Below are 19,175 nucleotides of genomic sequence, written 5' to 3' on the forward strand. Positions count from 1 at the left end.
CTCCCGACGCGCAGGCTCAGCGGCCATGGCTCACAGGCCCAGCCGCTCCGTGGCATGTGGGATCTTCCTGGACTGGGGCACGAATCCGTGTCCCCTGCATCGGCAGGTGGACTCTCAACTACTGCGCCAACAGGGAAGCCCAACCCAATATTTTTTGAAAAAGCTAGTCTTTCAGCAAAGATAGTTTGAAAAGCCCTGCTCTACATCCCTTTCTCTCCTTTGGAGGAGGTCATTCTCTCCTGTTGATGCCCCAGGATTTTCTCAAATCCTCACCTTGGCCAACGTAGCTCTGTGGAAGAAACCTGTCTTCCTTCTACTCCTTGTCCCTATCTGTGACAAGGGCCCCACTCTTTTCTTCAGCGTCTCCTGGATATCCTAGTCTTCTTCTGGTTGTTCATCCTGTCCAAGCTCTTCTGATACATTCTTAGCTCTGCCCTGTGTTCTAGATGTCTCTACTTGCCATTTCTCACCCATTTGTTCACTCAACTAATAAGCTTATTGAGTGCCAAGCATGGCAGGCACTGCACTAGGTGCCAGGGATACAGGACTCAGAGGATTCACGCCCTCTGGAGCTTCCTCCTAGTGATGGAGTCAGATGAATCAACGGGGAAACTGGTGATGAGGGCTTTGAAAGAAACAAACAAGAGACTGAGATGAACAATGCTGTGGGGTGAGGGCCACTTGCGTCAAGTCAAGGGAAGGACTCTGGAAGGAAATGACACTAAAATCAAACTGTGAAGCATGAGAAGGGACTGGGAGGAGCTACAGAGAGAAGGGGGAGAGCATCCCCAAGAGAGGGAGCAGTGTATACGAAAAGGCTCTGAGCATGATATCCATGTAGAACAAAGGAAGGCTGGTGAGAAGCAGGTGGGCAGGGTCAGCCCACACAAGGCCTCGTCAGGCCATAATGAGGATTTTGTTGATTATGAAATTAGAATTCTTTGAAGTGTCTTAAACTGTAAGTGTGTGACTAGACTGTAAGAAGTTAAGATGGATGCAAGGAGACCAATTAGGAGGATCTGGTGAGACAGTGAGTGACTGGGACAGGGTAATGGCAGGGATGATGGAGAACAAGGGTAAACTTAAAGATATGTTTTGGAAAAACAACTAAAAGACTATCCAGATAGAATGAATGAGGGTGGTGAGGGAAAGGGACCTGGAGGTTGCTTCCCAGTTTTCTACCTTGAGTATCTGGTGATGGTGGCAACCATTCACTGAGACGGGAAGGCCTTTACAGGGCCTCATGAACTGGTATGCCCCGCATGAATGACAGTTGTTCTTCCGCCTCTGGTAGAAGTGCAGGCATTGGCTGACCCGTTGTGGTCCTACCTTCCTATAGATTTTTGCAGATACTTCCAGCGCTCAATTCTTCCAAGCTTTGCTTACTGACATCCATCTGGTTGCAGTAACAAACATCCCAAGATCTTAGTGGCTTAACTCAGTAAAGTCTTAGCTTCTTGCTAAGAGTACTTGCTCACAGTACTTGTCTACTGAGGGTCACGGTGCAGGGGGTGGGGGGGTTGCTCATCAGAGTCACTGGGCCCAAGCTGATGGAGCAGCCACCATCTTGCACTTTGCCAGCACTCTGGAGGGTCTTTCCATTAAATGCGCATTTGCCAGAACTAGTCCTATGACCATATTCAGCCACAGGGTTCCAAGAAGGAGAATCCTACTATGTGCTGGAGGAGGACAGGACCAGAAAGGTCAGACAAACAGAACTTGCACAGGTCCCATCTTCTCCTCATCCAATGTCTTCAGTCTACTTTATCCATTAGTGCTATCATATTGACTAAATTTAATAATAATAAGTTATGGTTTATTAGGTACCAATTATGTTTCAGATTCTATATTTGGTAAAAATCACATATCATCTCATTTAATTCTCATAACAGCCCTGTGAGGTTGGCTTTATCATGCCCTTTTTGCATATGAGGAAAGTAAGGTATAAGGATAGTTATATTAATAAGTGACATTGCTGTGACTGGAACCCTCCTCACATTTTCCTTATAAAAGACCACTTTACATTTGAACACAGAAAACTATAATTTCCATTCTCTCAGAGGTAGCTCCCTAAACTTTAAAATCACCCTAATTTGGGAAGAAAGAAGTAGGGACCTCATAAAAATTAATCGAGACACCACACGGAAGCTAAAATGACTGACTCTAGCCTTCGGTACATTTGTTTAATTTTCATGTCAGTCCCTATTTTGTGAGGAAACTGCAGGTATATGATAAAAGAAGATGCTGGGGCTCTGAACCTAAAACAAGTCCTGTGGGTTCTACCTGCACAGTATTTCTCAGATGCATCAGCTCCCCTGCATCCCCATCTCCACCGCTACCACCTCAGCGCAGGCTAACGTTCCCGCTCACATGGATTTGAAACCAGCCTCCTAGTGGTCTCAATGTCGTAACTGTACTTCTCGCATCTCCTCCAATCCATTTGCCCCACTGAAGCCAGAGCCATTATTTCATTATATCAAAATGCAAGTTGGTTTTCGAGACTCCCCTTCTTGAAAATGTCAAATGGCTTCCTATTATTGCCTTTAGAATCAGGTTCCTCAGCCTGGTTCCAAAGCCCTGCAGGACCTGCCTCAGTCTTGTCTTTGCTCCTCTCTCCCTCCTCCCCACTCCTGTCTCCATCTCATCTCATTGGCTCACTCTTAGTGATCCTCAGATTCAACGTCTCTTACACAGGGAGCCCTCTCTTCCTGGACTAGGTTACTGCCCTTTCTCCTGTTTTACCTTCACAGCACCTTACTTTGCTTCCTGGTACTTATCACACTTGGTCTGCATTTACAGTTTTTTGTGCTTAATGCCTGTGATTCCCCTGCCACCCCATCACCCCGATCCTGGCCGCCCACCCATCTTCCATCCCCTATCCACTCCAAGCCCCATGAACACTGGGACCTCGTCTATTTTGTTCATTCTTGCAACTCCAACAGAGAGCACAGCACTGGCACACAGCGGGAATTCAACAGATAATTACTGATTAATGCATGAAGGGAGCCAGGCCCCTGAGGACGTCTGGTGTCCTGCAACAGTAATAACAGTGGCTAACTCTCTGATCACATATACCAACCCACGTACTTTTTGAAGTCATTTTATATAAACAAACTCACTGATCTTCACAATAAACCCATGAGGTAGGCTCTAGTAGCATCTCCATTTCACAGAGGAGGCACAGAGAGGATAGGGGACATACCCAGGGTCACATAGTCAAGGTCAGAGCCAGCACTTGAACCAGGGGCAGTCCATGCTATTGGACTATTGCTATACTGCTCTTCTTAAAACAAAAGTTTTTTTCCTCTCTCAATCTAGGGAAAAAATGAACATGTGGAATATTCTCAGTGCTTTTTTTTTGATAGACAAGCTCAATTTTAAGGGACCTAATGATTTTTAAAAGTAACTGCATATTGTTAAATTCTACCTGGTATAACAAACTCAGGAAGAATGGGCATACCTATCCCAGTGTAATCCCACCCAGCCCTTTCTACTCTGCTTGTAAACATCTTTTAGGTTAGAAGTCACCACTTATCCTCTGCTTAAATAATTCCTTGCTCTTGGGGAGGCTGGGGGTGGGGATGGGGGGCAAGGATGCTAAGAACAAGGGTGAATGGAGCCATGAAAATTCCCAAAGCCGCCCAGTCTGTATTGCAGCGCAAAGCCAGAGCGAGAAAATAGTGCACCTACGCTGCCTGTTTTATAACTCTGGATTTTTCAAGGAGATATTCAGAGATTCTTGCCCCCATCACAGCTCCAGTTGGTGTAAACATCATTTCCAGATATTTTCCAAAACGGCTGGAATTGTCATTGATGGCAGTGCATGCATTTCCAAAGGCTTCCACCAGAGAGTTGACTTGCAGAATTTTCTCTCTCAAGGTCTGATTATTTGCCTGTGCCAAACAAGAACAGTCAGGAGGAGCCTCCAGAAACATTACTTCAATAGAGCTGCCACGCAAGGTCCACCCACACCACCCAGTCCACAGATTTCACATTTATCCTCTGGGGGAAAAACTCCATTTGGGGAAATTAGCATCAATCACCAGCATTGTTTTCTCCGATGAGCATTTCCCCAGATGTATAAGCATCAGATGAGGCTAGATTAGGTCATTAGTTTTTACAACCAACTACACTTCTCTTAAAATTCTTGACAGATAAAATGCCTGAAGAGCTCAGAAAGAATTTTTTTTTTGGTAGTACGCGGGCCTCTCACTGTTGTGGCCTCTCCCGTTGCGGAGCACAGGCTCCGGACGCGCAGGCTCCGCGGCCATGGCTCACAGGCCCAGCCGCTCTGCGGCACGTGGGATCTTCCTGGACCGGGACACGAACCTGTGTCCCCTGCATCGGCAGGCGGACCCCCAACCACTGCGCCACCAGGGAAGCCCAGAAAGAATTTTAAATAGAGAGATACCATCACTTTTCTCAGTTATTCACTATAATATTCAATAAACCTCATCTGTAAAAAATACTCTTAAATTTGTTCCTAGTCTCCTAATACACTAATTCTGAGTATAAGCAACTGCTAGGGTATCTTTAAAGCTAACCCTTTGATGTCCATTTCCCCAAGCTGAGAATTTCCATTTCCCTCAACTTTTGTTCAGAGAGCTCTATTTCCGACCCTTTAATCTCCTTAGTGGCGCTCCCTGCTCCTGCTTCTAATGTTTAACCACTTTTACTACTTAATGGCTGAATGTTTGTATTACACTGAAAACATGAAAACTTAATTGCCAATAATCTAGTAAATTGGTGCTGGCATTATTTTCTTCACTATGTGAAAGGTGGAGGACATGCTGACATCTTAAGAGGCCTAGCGATCAGGAGGTGAACATAACAAAGATGGAATGTTTCTATGTAACCCCTAATAAAACCCAGTATTTCCATTATTTAGAAAATACGCAGTCCTCTAACCACGATACAGAAAGCAGGTCGTCAATACCTTTCCCAAGAAAGTCAAATGCTGAACTATCAGGTGGGCGCTTTCCGTCTTCCCAGAGCCACTTTCTCCACTGATGACAATGCACTAACAGAGAAAATGAAGTGTTGGTGAAGAATTCAAAGCACAGTAGACACCCTGTGTGTTCAGCTATGGTTTTCATATAACATCTACCACTGTATACCTTAAATCTTCACTGAGCAATATATCTTAGGAATCTTTCCATTTCAGTACACTGAGAGCTTCCTCAACCTTTTCAGTAGTTTGTCACTCCCTTATACAGATGTACCATAGTCTATTTAACCCATCCCATATTGATGGATACTTGAGATTTTCCCGATGTCATTACAAACAATACTGCAATGAATAACCTGATACGTAGGTCATTATATTTATATGCAGGTTCATTTGTAGAATAAATTCCCAGAAATGGGGTTGTTGGACCAAAAGGTAAACACATTTATAAGTTTTATAGATAATACCAAATTGCTTTCCTAAGGACTGTATCAGTATATGAAAGTGTCGGTTCTCCTGCACCCTCACCAAATGGCTATGTTGGATTTTTGCCAGTCTGATAGGCAAAACATTATACCTCGGTACAGTTTTAATTTGCACTTCTTTTATTATGAGTGAGATTGGGCATCCTTTCGTAAGTTTAAGGTCATTCATATTTTCCTTTTTTTGTGACCAGTCCATATTTTGCCTTTTTTTAAATATATATTATTGGTCTTTTACCATTTGTTTCTAGGAGCTCTTTATGTATATATAAAGGAGATTAGTGGGTGTGGTATAATAAAAAAACATATATTTGGTCTTTGTCTCTGGTTCCTGGCACTGAGCTCCTAAAACCCTTGGAATGTCCTGAATGACGGGAGTGATGAGAGCATCCTTTGTTATTCACAAACAAGTCCCTTTCAACCAACCCTAACTGCTCACCAAGTGGTTCAAGGTGGAGCCCAAGACAGCTTCAGGATGGGGGCTGGTTAATAAAAGACCAAACACATGATTTAGAGGGTGGGAAATTTCACCCCCGCTACCCCAGCTTCTGGGGAGGAGAGAAGGGCCAGAGATTGACTGAGTCATAAAAACTCTTGAACAAGATTCTGAGAGCTTCCGATGTGAATATGTCGCAGGCCTGGGAGGATAACGCGTGGAAGCTTTACACCACTTCCCTCCCTGTATCTTGTCCCATGCATCTCTTCCATTTGTCTGCTCCTGAGTTGTAACCTTTATAAAAACCCAGTAAACCTAAGTAAAGTGTTTTCCTGAGTTCTGTGAGTCGTTCTAGTGAACTATCAAACCTGTGCGGGGCTGTGGGAATCCCTGAATTTGCAGTCAGCCAGGAGGAAGTGTAGGTAGCCTGGGTACCCCATTCACAGCTGGTGTCTGAAGTAGCGGCAGTCTGGGGACTGAGCCTGTGAGGTCTGTGCTAAACATGGATAGTTCATATCAGAATTGAATGGAACTGAATTGTTAGACAGCCAGCTGGTGTCAGGGAATTGGAGAACTGGCTGGTGTTGGTAAAGACACACATTTAGTGTCAGAGAAAAAGATAACACAGTGGGGTAACTTTTTAACTTGAGAAACACATATATCGCTCTTCATTTCCTTCCTTTCTATGAATTCTACGGACATTCCACAAGTCTCTGGGAAAGGTAAGAATGTGGAGAAGCCAAGTTTCTAACACATAGTGAATCCAGGTACTCCATTTCGTAACTGGCACTATTATAATTTCAATCAGCTCCTCAGCAAATCCAAAGCTGGGACTTCACAGGTCTCAGGAAATATACACATTGTGCTGCTCTCATAAAATTTCCCACCACATTAGATTGTTTCTATTTCAAACAGAATGAAGACAGAAGGGAAAACACACATATTGAAAGTAAAGGAAGGGCCAAAGGTTGGATATGCCACCACTGTGAATCAGAGGTCCAGAAAGTTAAAACGTATGGGTGAGCTTTGTGTTTAACTAGCACTGAGTTTAAGATTTGTTCAGTCTTTACCCAATTCATCACAATTTCTCAGCAGCTAAACAGTGTGGTGCAGAAGCACTATCAACCTGTGTGCAGTATTTCATACAAAAAGGACTGGACCATGAAATTTCTGAGACCTTCACTGGAAAGAACTTCATGTCCGTCATTCTCCATCCCATTTTTATGACAGTCATTGCCACGTCATCAGGTTTGTGTTAGCTCTATGTTCTTATATTCATATTAGGATTATCCTTATTATATTTTCCCAGGGGAAGTGAGTGCCCTTGATAGGGACGTTTCACATTCCTTGAAAAGGGTTTTCACGTTTTCCTGCTACTCTGGCTTTATCACTGTTCCTGTTCCCCTGAGCTACTATTTTACTGCCTATTTCCTTGAGTCAGCACCAGCAACCAGAATGGAAAGTTTTTAGGGAGACTTAAGAGCTGCAGAGGAGGACAGAACACATCCTACTGTGGGACTCGGTGGGGAAGGGCAGTAAGTTCTTACCTGGTCTTTGTTGAAAGTAACCATGCATTGGTAAGCAGCATCTGCTGATGCAAATATGTGGGGGGGATTTGAGGCACGTTTTACTCCATGATAAAGTCTGGAAAACTGAAAAACATTAACTTAAAGAACTCTTCTAATGTCCCAGTACCTTTTTGCCCACAAAACCAAGGCTTCGTCACTTATTAGGAGAATTGTGGCATCAGGGAGGCTGTAGAGCTGAGGCTCTGGAGTCTATAGAGCTGACTTCAAATCCCAATTCTTCACTTACTGGCTTCCTAAGCTTGTGGAAGGGCATTAACTTCACTATGCTAAGTGTCCTCATCTGCCAAACAGGCTTAATAATATTACCTGTCACACAGGTTCGTGAGAGATAAACAACGTAACCCAGTGCCTGGTATGTGGTAAGCCCTAAATAAATGTTAGCTGTTTTGTTACATATTAACTTAAAAAGTTACCCCCAAAATGTAACAATTCCATCTGTGTTGCATTATTATCTTCAGTTTGGGGTATGTACACCCCTAGGATGACATAATTTTTTTTTTTTTTTTTTTTTTCCTGCGGTACGCGGGCCTGTCACTGTTGTGGCCTCTCCCGTTGCGGAGCACAGGCTCCAGATGCGCAGGCTCAGCGGCCATGGCTCACGGGCCCAGCCGCTCCGCGGCATGTGGGATCCTCCCGGACTGGGGCACGAACCCGTGTTCCCTGCATCGGCAGGCGGACTCTCAACCACTGCGCCACCAGGGAAGCCCCAGGATGACATAATTTTATTCTCATTTTTTCTCCCTTTTCATTTTCCCTTGAGATTTCACATTTCCTATTAAGGAGCACCATGATCATAAAGGATCCCTTACCTGTGGAGAGTATATGTTTAGATTCTGGAAGGGGTTTAAGGCAATTAAGATGTCTCCAACATATGTATAAATCAGTAAGTCCACATAACGCTTCTGCAACTGATGAATAATTGTATCCTAAGAAGAGGATAAATAGTACTGAGAGTAAACACTATTTCCAGTCAAGGGAGTGATCCTAAAAATAACAACAAATGTATTCTTACGAGAATATTTTTCTCTAAAACATTAAAATAGCCCATTTAAGTCATATCCTATTGATTAGGACCCTAATGATCCTAAATGCAGATATTTGCCTTGAAAAAAGAAAAAATTAGGAATATGCTAAAAGAATTCGGCCCACTTAGGACTTGCTAAGAGACTCTGACATATGCAACAAAGATTTTGTCTGTTATTATGAAAAACATGTCTCACCCAACCAAAATGTTCTATTTAGAATTTAATTTAATAGGTCATTACTATTAATAAAGTACAGACAAATTGTAACTTCATTTCTCAAAGCATTACACTTAAAATTTATGTGGTGGGAATGCAGAATTGAACACTTTTATATCACACTTTAGTGATTCATGCATTGCAGTTAAGGGTCCCCAGAGTTAGAATCAGCAGAAGCAGCTCCAGTGCAATTAACAGCTCTATTAAACATGCATATTTTAAATGGGGATTATCACAGTTTCCAAATTTAGAATTCAAGCTATATTAGCTTCACTATTTCCCTAAATGAAGCTCCTCTTTATGAAGAGCAAACAACTACCTTAATTTAAGGGTTAAGTTGCACTTTTCTATAAACAGAAAATAATTTCAGCTGATCTAATACATCATTTAAGCCTACAATATAAAGGCCTTTACGGGAAAAATCCAAATCCTTTTCTCGTCATCATTCAGGACATTTGGGAGACTATAAATGCACACAACACCGGATCATAGTCACAGCAACCAAATGTTCCTGAGCTTCACCCCAAGGCTATACAAACAATTAAAGTTTCAAGTGACCTTAGGAGAATATGATCTACAACAGAAAGGTCACACCACTCATGTGAAACAAATGTCATTGGTGAAAATTGTCTATTAAATATTTAGTACCTCATCCAGAACCTCGAGATTGACCAAATCATCCTCAAGGCAGTATTTTTCAGCATCTCCCACATGGTAGGGTCTTCTGGTATGCATCCTTTCATGCCTAGAAAATACAGCAAAAAGTAGGCAACAAGAACAACTCAGCCACAGTCTTACCACACAACGTGTTCAGAGACTTCAGAGAAGGGACAGGAAGAGCGAGTCCGGTCCAGGTCCCCAGCTCTCTCCCCATCACTTCAGGGCCCCCCGGGGGGAAGGGGAGCTCCAGAGCTCAAGCCTTCCGCTGCCATGAGGAGCACAGCCAAGTGGGCCCATCTAACACTTATATCTGCTTTTCTTACGTGCCAACCACAGCACTTCCTTGCATTATTTTCTGTTCAGTGTCAGGCATGTAATTCTCACTAGGGTACTTCCCTTGAGGTCCCCTCCTGCTGTCCACCAGCACCACCCCACACTTCTTGAGAAATTTTTGAAACTACAGAAAACTTCAGAGAATAATATAGCAGATACCAACGAATCGATAAATGCTTACATTTTATCTTGTTTATTCTAAATCCCTTTGGGACCCATGTTCCATCCCACTCCCCTTTCCTGAGTGACCACTATTTCGTGGGTATCCTTCCAATTTAAAAATATTGGTCATACACATATATGTACCCATAATACACAGATTTGGTATGTTAAATTATAAGAATGATATCATACTGGTGGTTTCATTTTGCAAATTTACTTTTTTTCCATTCAACATCATGATTCCCCACCCCCTCCTTCTCCCATCTCTCTCTCTCTTTCCATATATATATATATATATATATATATATATATATGGACCTGTGATGATACTGGGCATAAAAGGTGACAGGGATAGACACACAGACATACATACATAGAGAGAAAGACAGGGAACAAGGGAGAGAGAGAGAGAATGAGAGTGAGTGAGCAAGTGACTGTCACTTTAATCACTGGGTAATATTACATCATATAAATATGTACCAATTTCTTTATTGGTCTTGATCAACATTTAGGCTGATTCCAACTTTTTGCTACCAAAAACAAAGCAGCACTCAAGTATCTTTATGTGCATCTCCTTGTGTACATATGTGAGATTTTCTCTTGGGAGTGTACTCACCAGGCATTAAAAAAACTTCCTGCCTATTAAATTAAAAGTTACTTCCTAATCCCTATTATTGATAGATTTGTAGAAGGAGTATTTTAAGCATGGTATTAGTCATCTCCAGTGCTAGAACCAATTTTGCTGCTAATTCATATAAAAGTCCAAAGTAGATGAAACTTAATTTTACTTAATAAAGTCAAATTTATAACCTAAGCATTTAAAAATTATTATTAGACAGAACAGTTTATTCATCTGTATTCTAACATATTAGTGATGTCAAAGAAAAATCATATCTGTTTGAAAAACAGCTTTTCTTAAAAACTCAGAGCTGCTTCTATCTAGACACTTTGCCAAATAAAACAGCAGGAGGGCACACATTTCTGGCCGAATCCTCTTCACATAAAACCCAAGCATTTTTTCCCTTTGAAGTTCACCATAAAACAAAATATTGCAACATATTTTTAATAAATTAAATTCTCATCATATTAAATTCAGCTAGTTTATCTCCTTCCTAAATTTATATCTTGCAATCGTATGAAATAGTCTATGTTAGAGTTTATTTCAAGCATCTTTTGACAAAGAAAGTCAGGAATTTTTAAAAAATCCACAGCTCTGGTTCGGGTCAAGATGAAGTAAGCACTCTCCATTCTGTCTCTCCATTGAATGCAACTAAATACCTTGGACAGAATGCATGGTACTCTGAGAAGTATATGGTAACAGGCTGATCGGGGGAATCAGAATTCAAAATATCACTGAGTCAAAGGTGAGTTTCCTGAGATTTTTTTTTTTTCTTCCAGTAACTCCTGACCTGGACTTGAAGTCAGCCTGAACTGCATATAGGGATGTCAAGTTGCACGCTGGATGACATTTTTACAGCCAACTAAAAGTGGAAGCATTGACAAACCTCACTTGCAATATCACAAATAAACTCTAGTAGAAAGTCGTGACTATAACTGTGAACATGTACAATGCAATACCACCAGGATCGAAACTGTTATCTTCTGAACCCTGAAGAGCTTATCTGTATATCTATCTCACAGATTTAACCTCCAGGAATCATGCAGATGCTGTCTGCAAATCTGAGCTTGCAAGGTATTTCCACTCTGACACAGACCACTTCATTTTCTCACTCAGGGAAAAAAATATATATTCCAGCCCTATCTCAGTATTCCCCAACTAGTGTTCTTCTGAAACTGCTACCTGCTTCATTTTCCTGCTTTGGCTATAGTGTTTGGAGAGAATGAAGAGAAAAAAATTATTTATTCCAATTTTTATCTTTTTTAATTTACATTATCCTAGAGTACATATATTTATTAAAAGTGTTACATTGTTTTATATCTGTCTATTTTTAGTTGAAATTAATCAAAAGAAATTTGGTTTAAATTTTTTTACAATTTTCTTGAGTTAAATAATTTGTTGTCACCAGTAACCATCAACTTAAATTTCCTTTAAATTCACATGCTCCACCTAGTGCCTTACTTGAGAATAACATCTATTATCAATTCTTGCTGAAGAATTCCTTGTTTAATGTGAAAATTACAGATTTCCAACTAAAAACTTCGGATTGAGTATTCCAAAGCTTAGAGGAATGGAGAGATAGGTAAATGGTTGGGTAAAGCAAAAGGCATTCTATTAAATTAAGAGTATATGGTAAGGTATTATAGTTTTGATGATTTAGAAAATATTTTCAAATCCCAACAAAGTCTATACTGCTTTTTGCTAGATTTTCTATTTGTTTTCATGAAGCCCTAAGTATGTTGTCTGCCAAGCCTGGCTTCCCAGACAAATGGAGTTTTGGGGTTAAAGCTTAGAGAGGATGAGACTCAAAGCCCTGGCTTAGGCTGGTTCTTGGAGTTTGGGTTTGGTGTGGTGTGGGGCAGGTAGTGGTGAAAAGGGTTGACCTAAGGATCCAGGGATCAGGAAAAGGGGAAACTGGTGTCTGAGTCCCCAGTTCAAGTAAGGTGGGAATGAGGGCAATTCTGAAACATCAGGTCTAAGGCAATGGGTGGAGAATAAGAACTGGATCTTAAGAGTCGGTGAGACAGAGCCAGAGGTGGAGACTGGGAGCTCCCCTAAAACAACAGTGGGCACAGATGAGATAGAGGATTGGGGATTTGGGGGATGTCTTAGGTCCAGCCCATGAGGGGGGAAAGAAGCTGTAGAAGGTACCAGGTTTGTTCAGACACTGGGGGAATAAAGTCCTAAAGTGCTGTTGGCTTCACTATAATCTAATCTCTACACCTGCATTATGGTTAAAACCATTTCTGGGAGTTCTCTTTGATATCTCATCACTGGGCCTGCAGACTTCTTTGTTTGAGCTACTGGCCCTATGAATAATATTGACAAAATATTATATATTTTGTCCAAAAGTGATTCCTTAATCCCTTAGCCTGCTCCTGTCTGTCAACTTTGCCTGTGGAAGCAGTAACATCCACGTAGGTAGGTCCACAGGAGCTTCACGTAGGTATGGCAGGAGGCATTCTTCCCTTCATGCCCAACTATGTTGAAGAACAAAGCATAGAAGGAAGACCTCTAAATTATAATTCAAGGGTAGGAAGGAAACAAAATCTTTATTTTGTAAGAACAGCCGGTTCTTATTAGTAGCTCATTTTATACACATCAGTGTATACATGTCAATCCCAATCGCCCAATTCATCACACCACCACCCCACTCCCTGCCGCTTTCTCCCCTTGGTGTCCATACGTTTGTTCTCTACATCTGCATCTCTATTTCTGCCTTGCAAACCGGTTCATCTGTACCATATTTCTAGGTTCCACATATATGTGTTAATATACGATATTTAAAACAAAATCTTTTAGTCTAAAAATGACAGGGGATGTGCTAGTGAGAGGTGAAACTCTGCACTGAAAAATGCCTGATGGTCTTTTAGACGGTCGTCCTATGGCAGGAGGACCATTGGGAAGGCCACCTCTACCTCCACTCCTCTACACTCAGGATCAGAGCCCTTCCCTCCATCCAAGAGTGGAACCAAGAGTGGAACCGGAAGGAGTGGAAAATGACTAACACTCCCACCAGATCCCAGATAAGTAAGTAAAACCTGTTGGGGGTGGAGAAAAAAGGAGTAAAGAAAAGGAGTAAGGGAGAGGGTCCAGGCTCAAAGGTGGTGGTCCTTACGAGTCTAAGACAAAGGCTTCTGCGGCCACGTACAAAGCTCAGGAACAAGTTGACAATTTGGATAGATTAGAGGAACCATTCCCTTATCACCACATTCAATGGATCTCATATGGTAAGGAAAATGTTACTCAAAATTGGGGATAGAGTACTATTACTCCAACAAAGGTAGTGATGTTGAATATTTCTTCCAAATCATTATTTCCATTTCAGTGTCCCTCTTGATAACAGAGTGGATGAAAGAGAACTTTACTGTAATCACATAATCATGGACCTAGCATGAGGAAAATAACGGCAAACCATCTAGGTGTAACACCATCCTACTGAGATCCAAATATGAATAAAGTTACCACCTAGATAACTTTAACTGCATGAGCTCGATCTTGATCTGAAATTTAAGCTTATATTTATCAAACAAACATTATAATACATAGATTAAAAATACAAGAATTATTTGGGTGGAAATCTCTATAGTATCTCCCTGTTTTTTCATCCAAGCATTGTTTTTGACCAGAATTTCAATAGAGCAGCATCTTATCAATTATATTAAGTGTATTTGATATAGCTCTCTTCTCTAGGCAGCAAGCATCAGTGACACCAGCAGAAAATTAAATATTAATTCACTCATTCAGTTATAGATAGAGATAGATAGCAGATTACATCAGGGTATAGATTTATTTCTTGTCTGTTAGGAAAACAGGAAAATCCTTAACCTGCTATGTGGCAAGCGTCTTCAGCATTTGATGAAGTAATCATTCAAAAGTCATTCATTTGCACAGGATTCCAAGAACCCAACAGTGTATGTAATGTGATGTATGTGTATATATGTGTGTGGGGGGTGCATGTTTGCAGGTAAAAGAGGAAGCGAGAGCAAGACTTACTAGGGAAAGCTCAGCAGTGAAGCAGTGACAAACCTGTTTTAAGGCCACTGCTGCTGGTTGAAAAGAAATCAGAAAAGCTGAGGTCATTGTTTTAATCAGCCTCAGGCAAACTGCAAGGGTAGAATCAAAATCCATTAAACAGGGCAGGAAACAACCAGCAACTTAATTGTTCTACCAAGTAATACTTGGTAGTAGACCCTTGGCATTTGAGGGTTTAACATTTGTGGTTTCAGCTAGTCCCAAACCACCCACAGGGGAACAAACAACGTGCTGGGTTTTGCAATTTTCCTGAGGCTAGAAGTTGAGTCCATGATGGGAGGTTGGAAGGTGGGAGTAGGTTGGGTCACAGCACAGCCAACCTGCGCTTTCCCTGCCTCTACTCTAATTGCGGACAGAGGTTTTGCTCTTTACCCACGAACCCTTGTGAAGTGATTTTTTAAAAAGCATGTTTTCACGTCGACGTCTCTAACTTTGATAGTGACATGATATACCAGATAATATTGATGAATTCAGGGATTTGCAAAAGTAATTTGGGGAAAAATTCCTTTTGAAAGTCAAAGAAATGGGAGCTGATGCAAAGGAAATGACCACATTGTTTAACAGCATCCCTGACAGGTTAAGTAAAAATGTAGCCCTAAACTATTGTTCACCGAATATTAGGGCTATGTGACTTCCTTTGAGAGAGTCAGCCTTGGATGCATAACTTCTCTACTGTTTCTGAGTCAAACATATGCTATAGAAAAATTATAAATTACTGGAAAAACTTAAATTCCAATGGTTTCACTCATTCAGTCAGCATCAGGAAATGGTATCAAATCTCAAATAGTACAATGTCACTTCTCCATAGGTGCCTCATATACGTAATGTGCAATGGGAATGGATCACAGTCTGGCTGTCCCAAAAAACTGCACCATTCAGAAGAGCTAGAACACTTACACCAGGAGAGGAGACATAGGGCCTCACCACTCAAGCTCTTCTTTATACTGTGAATGAAAAATATTGGCTGCCTTATCAGTGAACAGAGGATGTGCAGCCATCAAGCCATCACATTACAGCATCTCCAAAGATGAGTTCTGAGGGAACTGAGGATGGAAACAGGATGCCTGATGCCCACCATTTAGCAGTCAACTGCTGCAGCCATCCCCCAACGGTGCACCGTGAGGAGACTCAGGACGTGAGAGCACAGGATACTGGCCCCAGATAGCTGAGGTACACATCAAAGGAATGATTCCAGGGAGCCCAGACTCTTGCATCTTCCCATATACAGAAAAGTGCTAAATTCCTTAACTTGAGATATCTGGTTTTCTTTAAGTAACAATCAACCACCTGGTCTTTGCTGCAAAAAAACTCCTACATATCCTGGCTCCCCGCCTTGCATCTTCAGAGCAGTCTCCCAGAGTTATCTGAGATGCTGTGTCCCAGGCTTAAGTCCTCAGTTTTGTCCACCGAATAAAACGTAACTCTCAACTTTTAGGTTGTGCATTTTTTTTTCAGTCAACAATACACAGTACAGCTTCTGCTCTATTGTGAATGAGCTCCCCATGATTCCTAGCCTTATTCCTGAATACGTGTCTATTTCCTCATCATAACAGGAATGGACCATTTCCCCATAATGTTCCTGCCTCATTCCACCTTCCATCCACTCGTGGTGAGGGGGTGGGGAAAGGAGTGTCCTCCTTGCTCACCTCTGCCTTTTTCCATCCATTGTTCTCCCTAACCAATCTCTATCTTTAAAAAGTTCGTATCACCCTCTCGTACCATCTTCTCCAGCACTTGACCCCCATTTTCCTTTCTCTCTACTCCTTCCCCTAATTCCAGTCTGTGGTTTTCCCATACCCTACCAATCACTTTGTTAATTCTTCTCACGTTCTAATTTCAAGATTCCTCTTTGTCAATTCTTTAAAAACTTTTCTTTCTCCTCCACTGAAGTTGTTCACAAGTTCAGCTATGACTAGTTCCCAATAATCTCTCAAAAGTTCCCGAGGACTCAGTTCTACAATCTCTTTTCTCACCATCCTCTCACTGAATCTGCTTTTTGTCTTCATTGTAACTGTCAGTCCCCTGACCCAGACCCACATTTAAAGCCAATAAGCCACTCTAGCTTCACTTTCTTCCAAATCTCTGAAAAGACCTCAAGGATACTCTCCTACTCAGATTCTCTTGCCCCCGTGTCCACCCATCAATGTCCATCCAAGCCAGTCTCCAGCCTGAGGAAGACCACAGTATCTGCTTTCTCTACTCCTACTCCTGTGGCTAAGAATTGGTAGAGATGATAGATGGAAAAGATGATGGTGTTGATGGTACAATTTTTCAGAGGTTCTAATGCCAAATGCTCTCCTGAATGCTCTACATGCATTATCTTAAACACTGATTAACTTCACTACAATGTAATGCTATTCAGTTAAGTTCCACCTGGGTTTTCTGTGCTACTGAGCAATCGTTATGTCCACCTTTAATGAACCCTTTATCATATTCCTCATAGCGGCTATTTCAAAGATTTAACACTTCCCTGGAGTCCACAGCTCACTCCCAACTTTGAGACCATGTTGCTTACTTTTTTTTGGAAAGCTAAAGGCCATTCAACATGAGTTTCCTCATAGTATCTCCTCTGCCTCTTGCCCCCACCCCTCAAATTTTCTGGATATCCTCATCTAACCTTTCTGTGTCTTTCCCAACCTAGAGGTTCTTTCTAAGTTCAATCTTCCTCTTAGGTGCTTGATCTCCCTCCCTCTTGCTTCCTCTGTTACCTTCTCTCTACTTTCAATGTCTCCCTCTATATAAGATCCTCCCCTTCACCTATCCAAGTTCTTCCCCATCCTTTAAGAACCTGCATTCTTCTCTGCAACCCCCTGAAAATACCAACTTCTTTCGCCCCTGGAGAAAGTACTAAAGAGGACAGAACATTCCCTGCCTTTACAGGAACAGTAAAACAGTAAAAACACAGTAAAAAAAATCTCCCCCTGTAGGCTGTAGTTCTCATTTCTCTGCATTAGCTCTCAAAACTAAACAAGTCTCTGCAGCTGGGGGTCCCAGGACTGTTTGGACCATTGAAGAACACTTCTTTGGGCAGAAAGCTGGAAGCTTTGTGTAATATCTGGAAGTACATGGCATTGCATAGGCTATGCATGGCATTTGATAGGATATGAAGAGGAAGCAAAGTAAGTCTTTTTACTGGTCTCTGTCTCTGAGTGTCTTGCAATTTCTGTTTGGTTACAGTATGAACCAGGGTAGGGAGGCAGCCAATTCAGGTAGACCCTGTGACGCTTCTCTCTTTCCCTAATCTCTCTCATCCAATTCACCACTAAGTCTTTGACAATACCATTACCTTAATACCTTCTGTTATTTACAATTGCCACAATCTGCTCTCACTAGCCTCCCTAGCTCCAGCCTTGCCCAGCTCCATTTCATTCTCCACACTGCAATCAGAACAATCTTCCTAAAGCACATCTCTGCTTGAAATCCTTCTGTGGCTCCCAAGTGTCTAAGGAACAAATCCAAGCTCCTTAGCCCATCATGCCCTGGCCCCTTCCTGCCTTGTTTCTCCCTCCCCATGTCCCATGCCAAGCTCCAGCAATGCCAACTAATTGTTCACCAAATCCCCTACGCTGTCTCCAGCCTCTGTGCCTTTAACCTTTGCTCATTCTTTCCTCCACGCGGAATAACCCCCCCTTCCCCAACTATCTTCTATTCGTTCTTCAGGACAGTTCAAGGATCACCTTCCCACCAGTTTCCAGGGTCTACCCTTCCCAGGTACTCTGGGAGGTACTCCGGGCAACCCTCTATCCAGGTACTTTTCATGCTGAGCTCTTCTCATCTGATTCTTGTCTGTTTCACACACTGGACTATTAGCTCTTTATCAGGAACTGTATCTGATTTCCTCTGTTCGGCAGAGGGCTTGACACATACACACATATAAATATTTCTGGAATGAATAAATGAATAAATTAGATTTTAAATAAGAGACAGAAATTTATATTTTTAACATTTAGTATCTCAGTACTGTTTATTTTCATGATGTTGTTTGGTAATAGAGATGAATTTGCACAGATTAAGGCCGAAAGAAACGGAGGACTGAATTAAACAGACCACAACATATACAACTTCTACAACTACTGCTACCACTGACTGAGGTTTAACTCTGTTATCAACATTAAGTTTTTTTGTTTTTTGTTTTTGCGGTACGCGGGCCTCTCACTGTTGTGGCCTCTCCCGTTGCGGAGCACAGGCTCCAGATGCGCAGGCTCAGCGGCCATGGCTCACAGGCCCAGCCACTCCGCGGCATGTGGGATCTTCCCGGACCGGGGCACAAACCCGTGTCCCCTGCATCAGCAGACGGACTCTCAACCACTGCGCTACCAGGGAAGCCCAACATTAAGTATTTTTTAATGTATTGAGTCAACCCTCAAAATAATCTCCATCTTATAGATGAAGAAATTTTGGAACAGAAAAATTTAATAACTTGTCCATAAGTGGTTGAGCTGGGATTCAAACCTGGCAGAGTCAGGGTTTTTTTAACCACTGCATTGTACCACTTGCTGTGTGACCATAACTGTGCAGAAAAAAGTAAATTGGGTGTTCGCCTCACTCATCTATGCGCTCACTTCAATAATTCTTTGTTTTTTCCACCTTAACTTGGAAACTCACAACTTTATAAATATATTGAATTACCAGCATCAAATGATATTTGAGAATTTTTCCGCATGGGCTTA

General features: G+C 41.9%; 1 protein-coding gene across 1 annotated transcript in view; it reads right to left on the reverse strand.

Moving 5' to 3' along the window:
- Nucleotides 1-19,175, reverse strand: part of MYO3B (myosin IIIB) — a gene marked incomplete at both ends in the record, with an annotated part of 382,969 nt that overhangs the window by 204,352 nt on the left and 159,442 nt on the right. Inside the window, 5 exons of the mRNA XM_082658151.1 lie at nt 3,691-3,893; nt 4,937-5,020; nt 7,414-7,518; nt 8,265-8,381; nt 9,345-9,441. Of these exons, the coding sequence (XP_082514277.1) occupies nt 3,691-3,893; nt 4,937-5,020; nt 7,414-7,518; nt 8,265-8,381; nt 9,345-9,441 (606 nt within the window). The remainder of the gene's footprint in view (nt 1-3,690; nt 3,894-4,936; nt 5,021-7,413; nt 7,519-8,264; nt 8,382-9,344; nt 9,442-19,175) is intronic.

Source organism: Grampus griseus (genome assembly GCF_964374135.1).
Source record: "Grampus griseus genome assembly, chromosome: 7".
Taxonomy (NCBI): domain Eukaryota; kingdom Metazoa; phylum Chordata; class Mammalia; order Artiodactyla; family Delphinidae; genus Grampus; species Grampus griseus.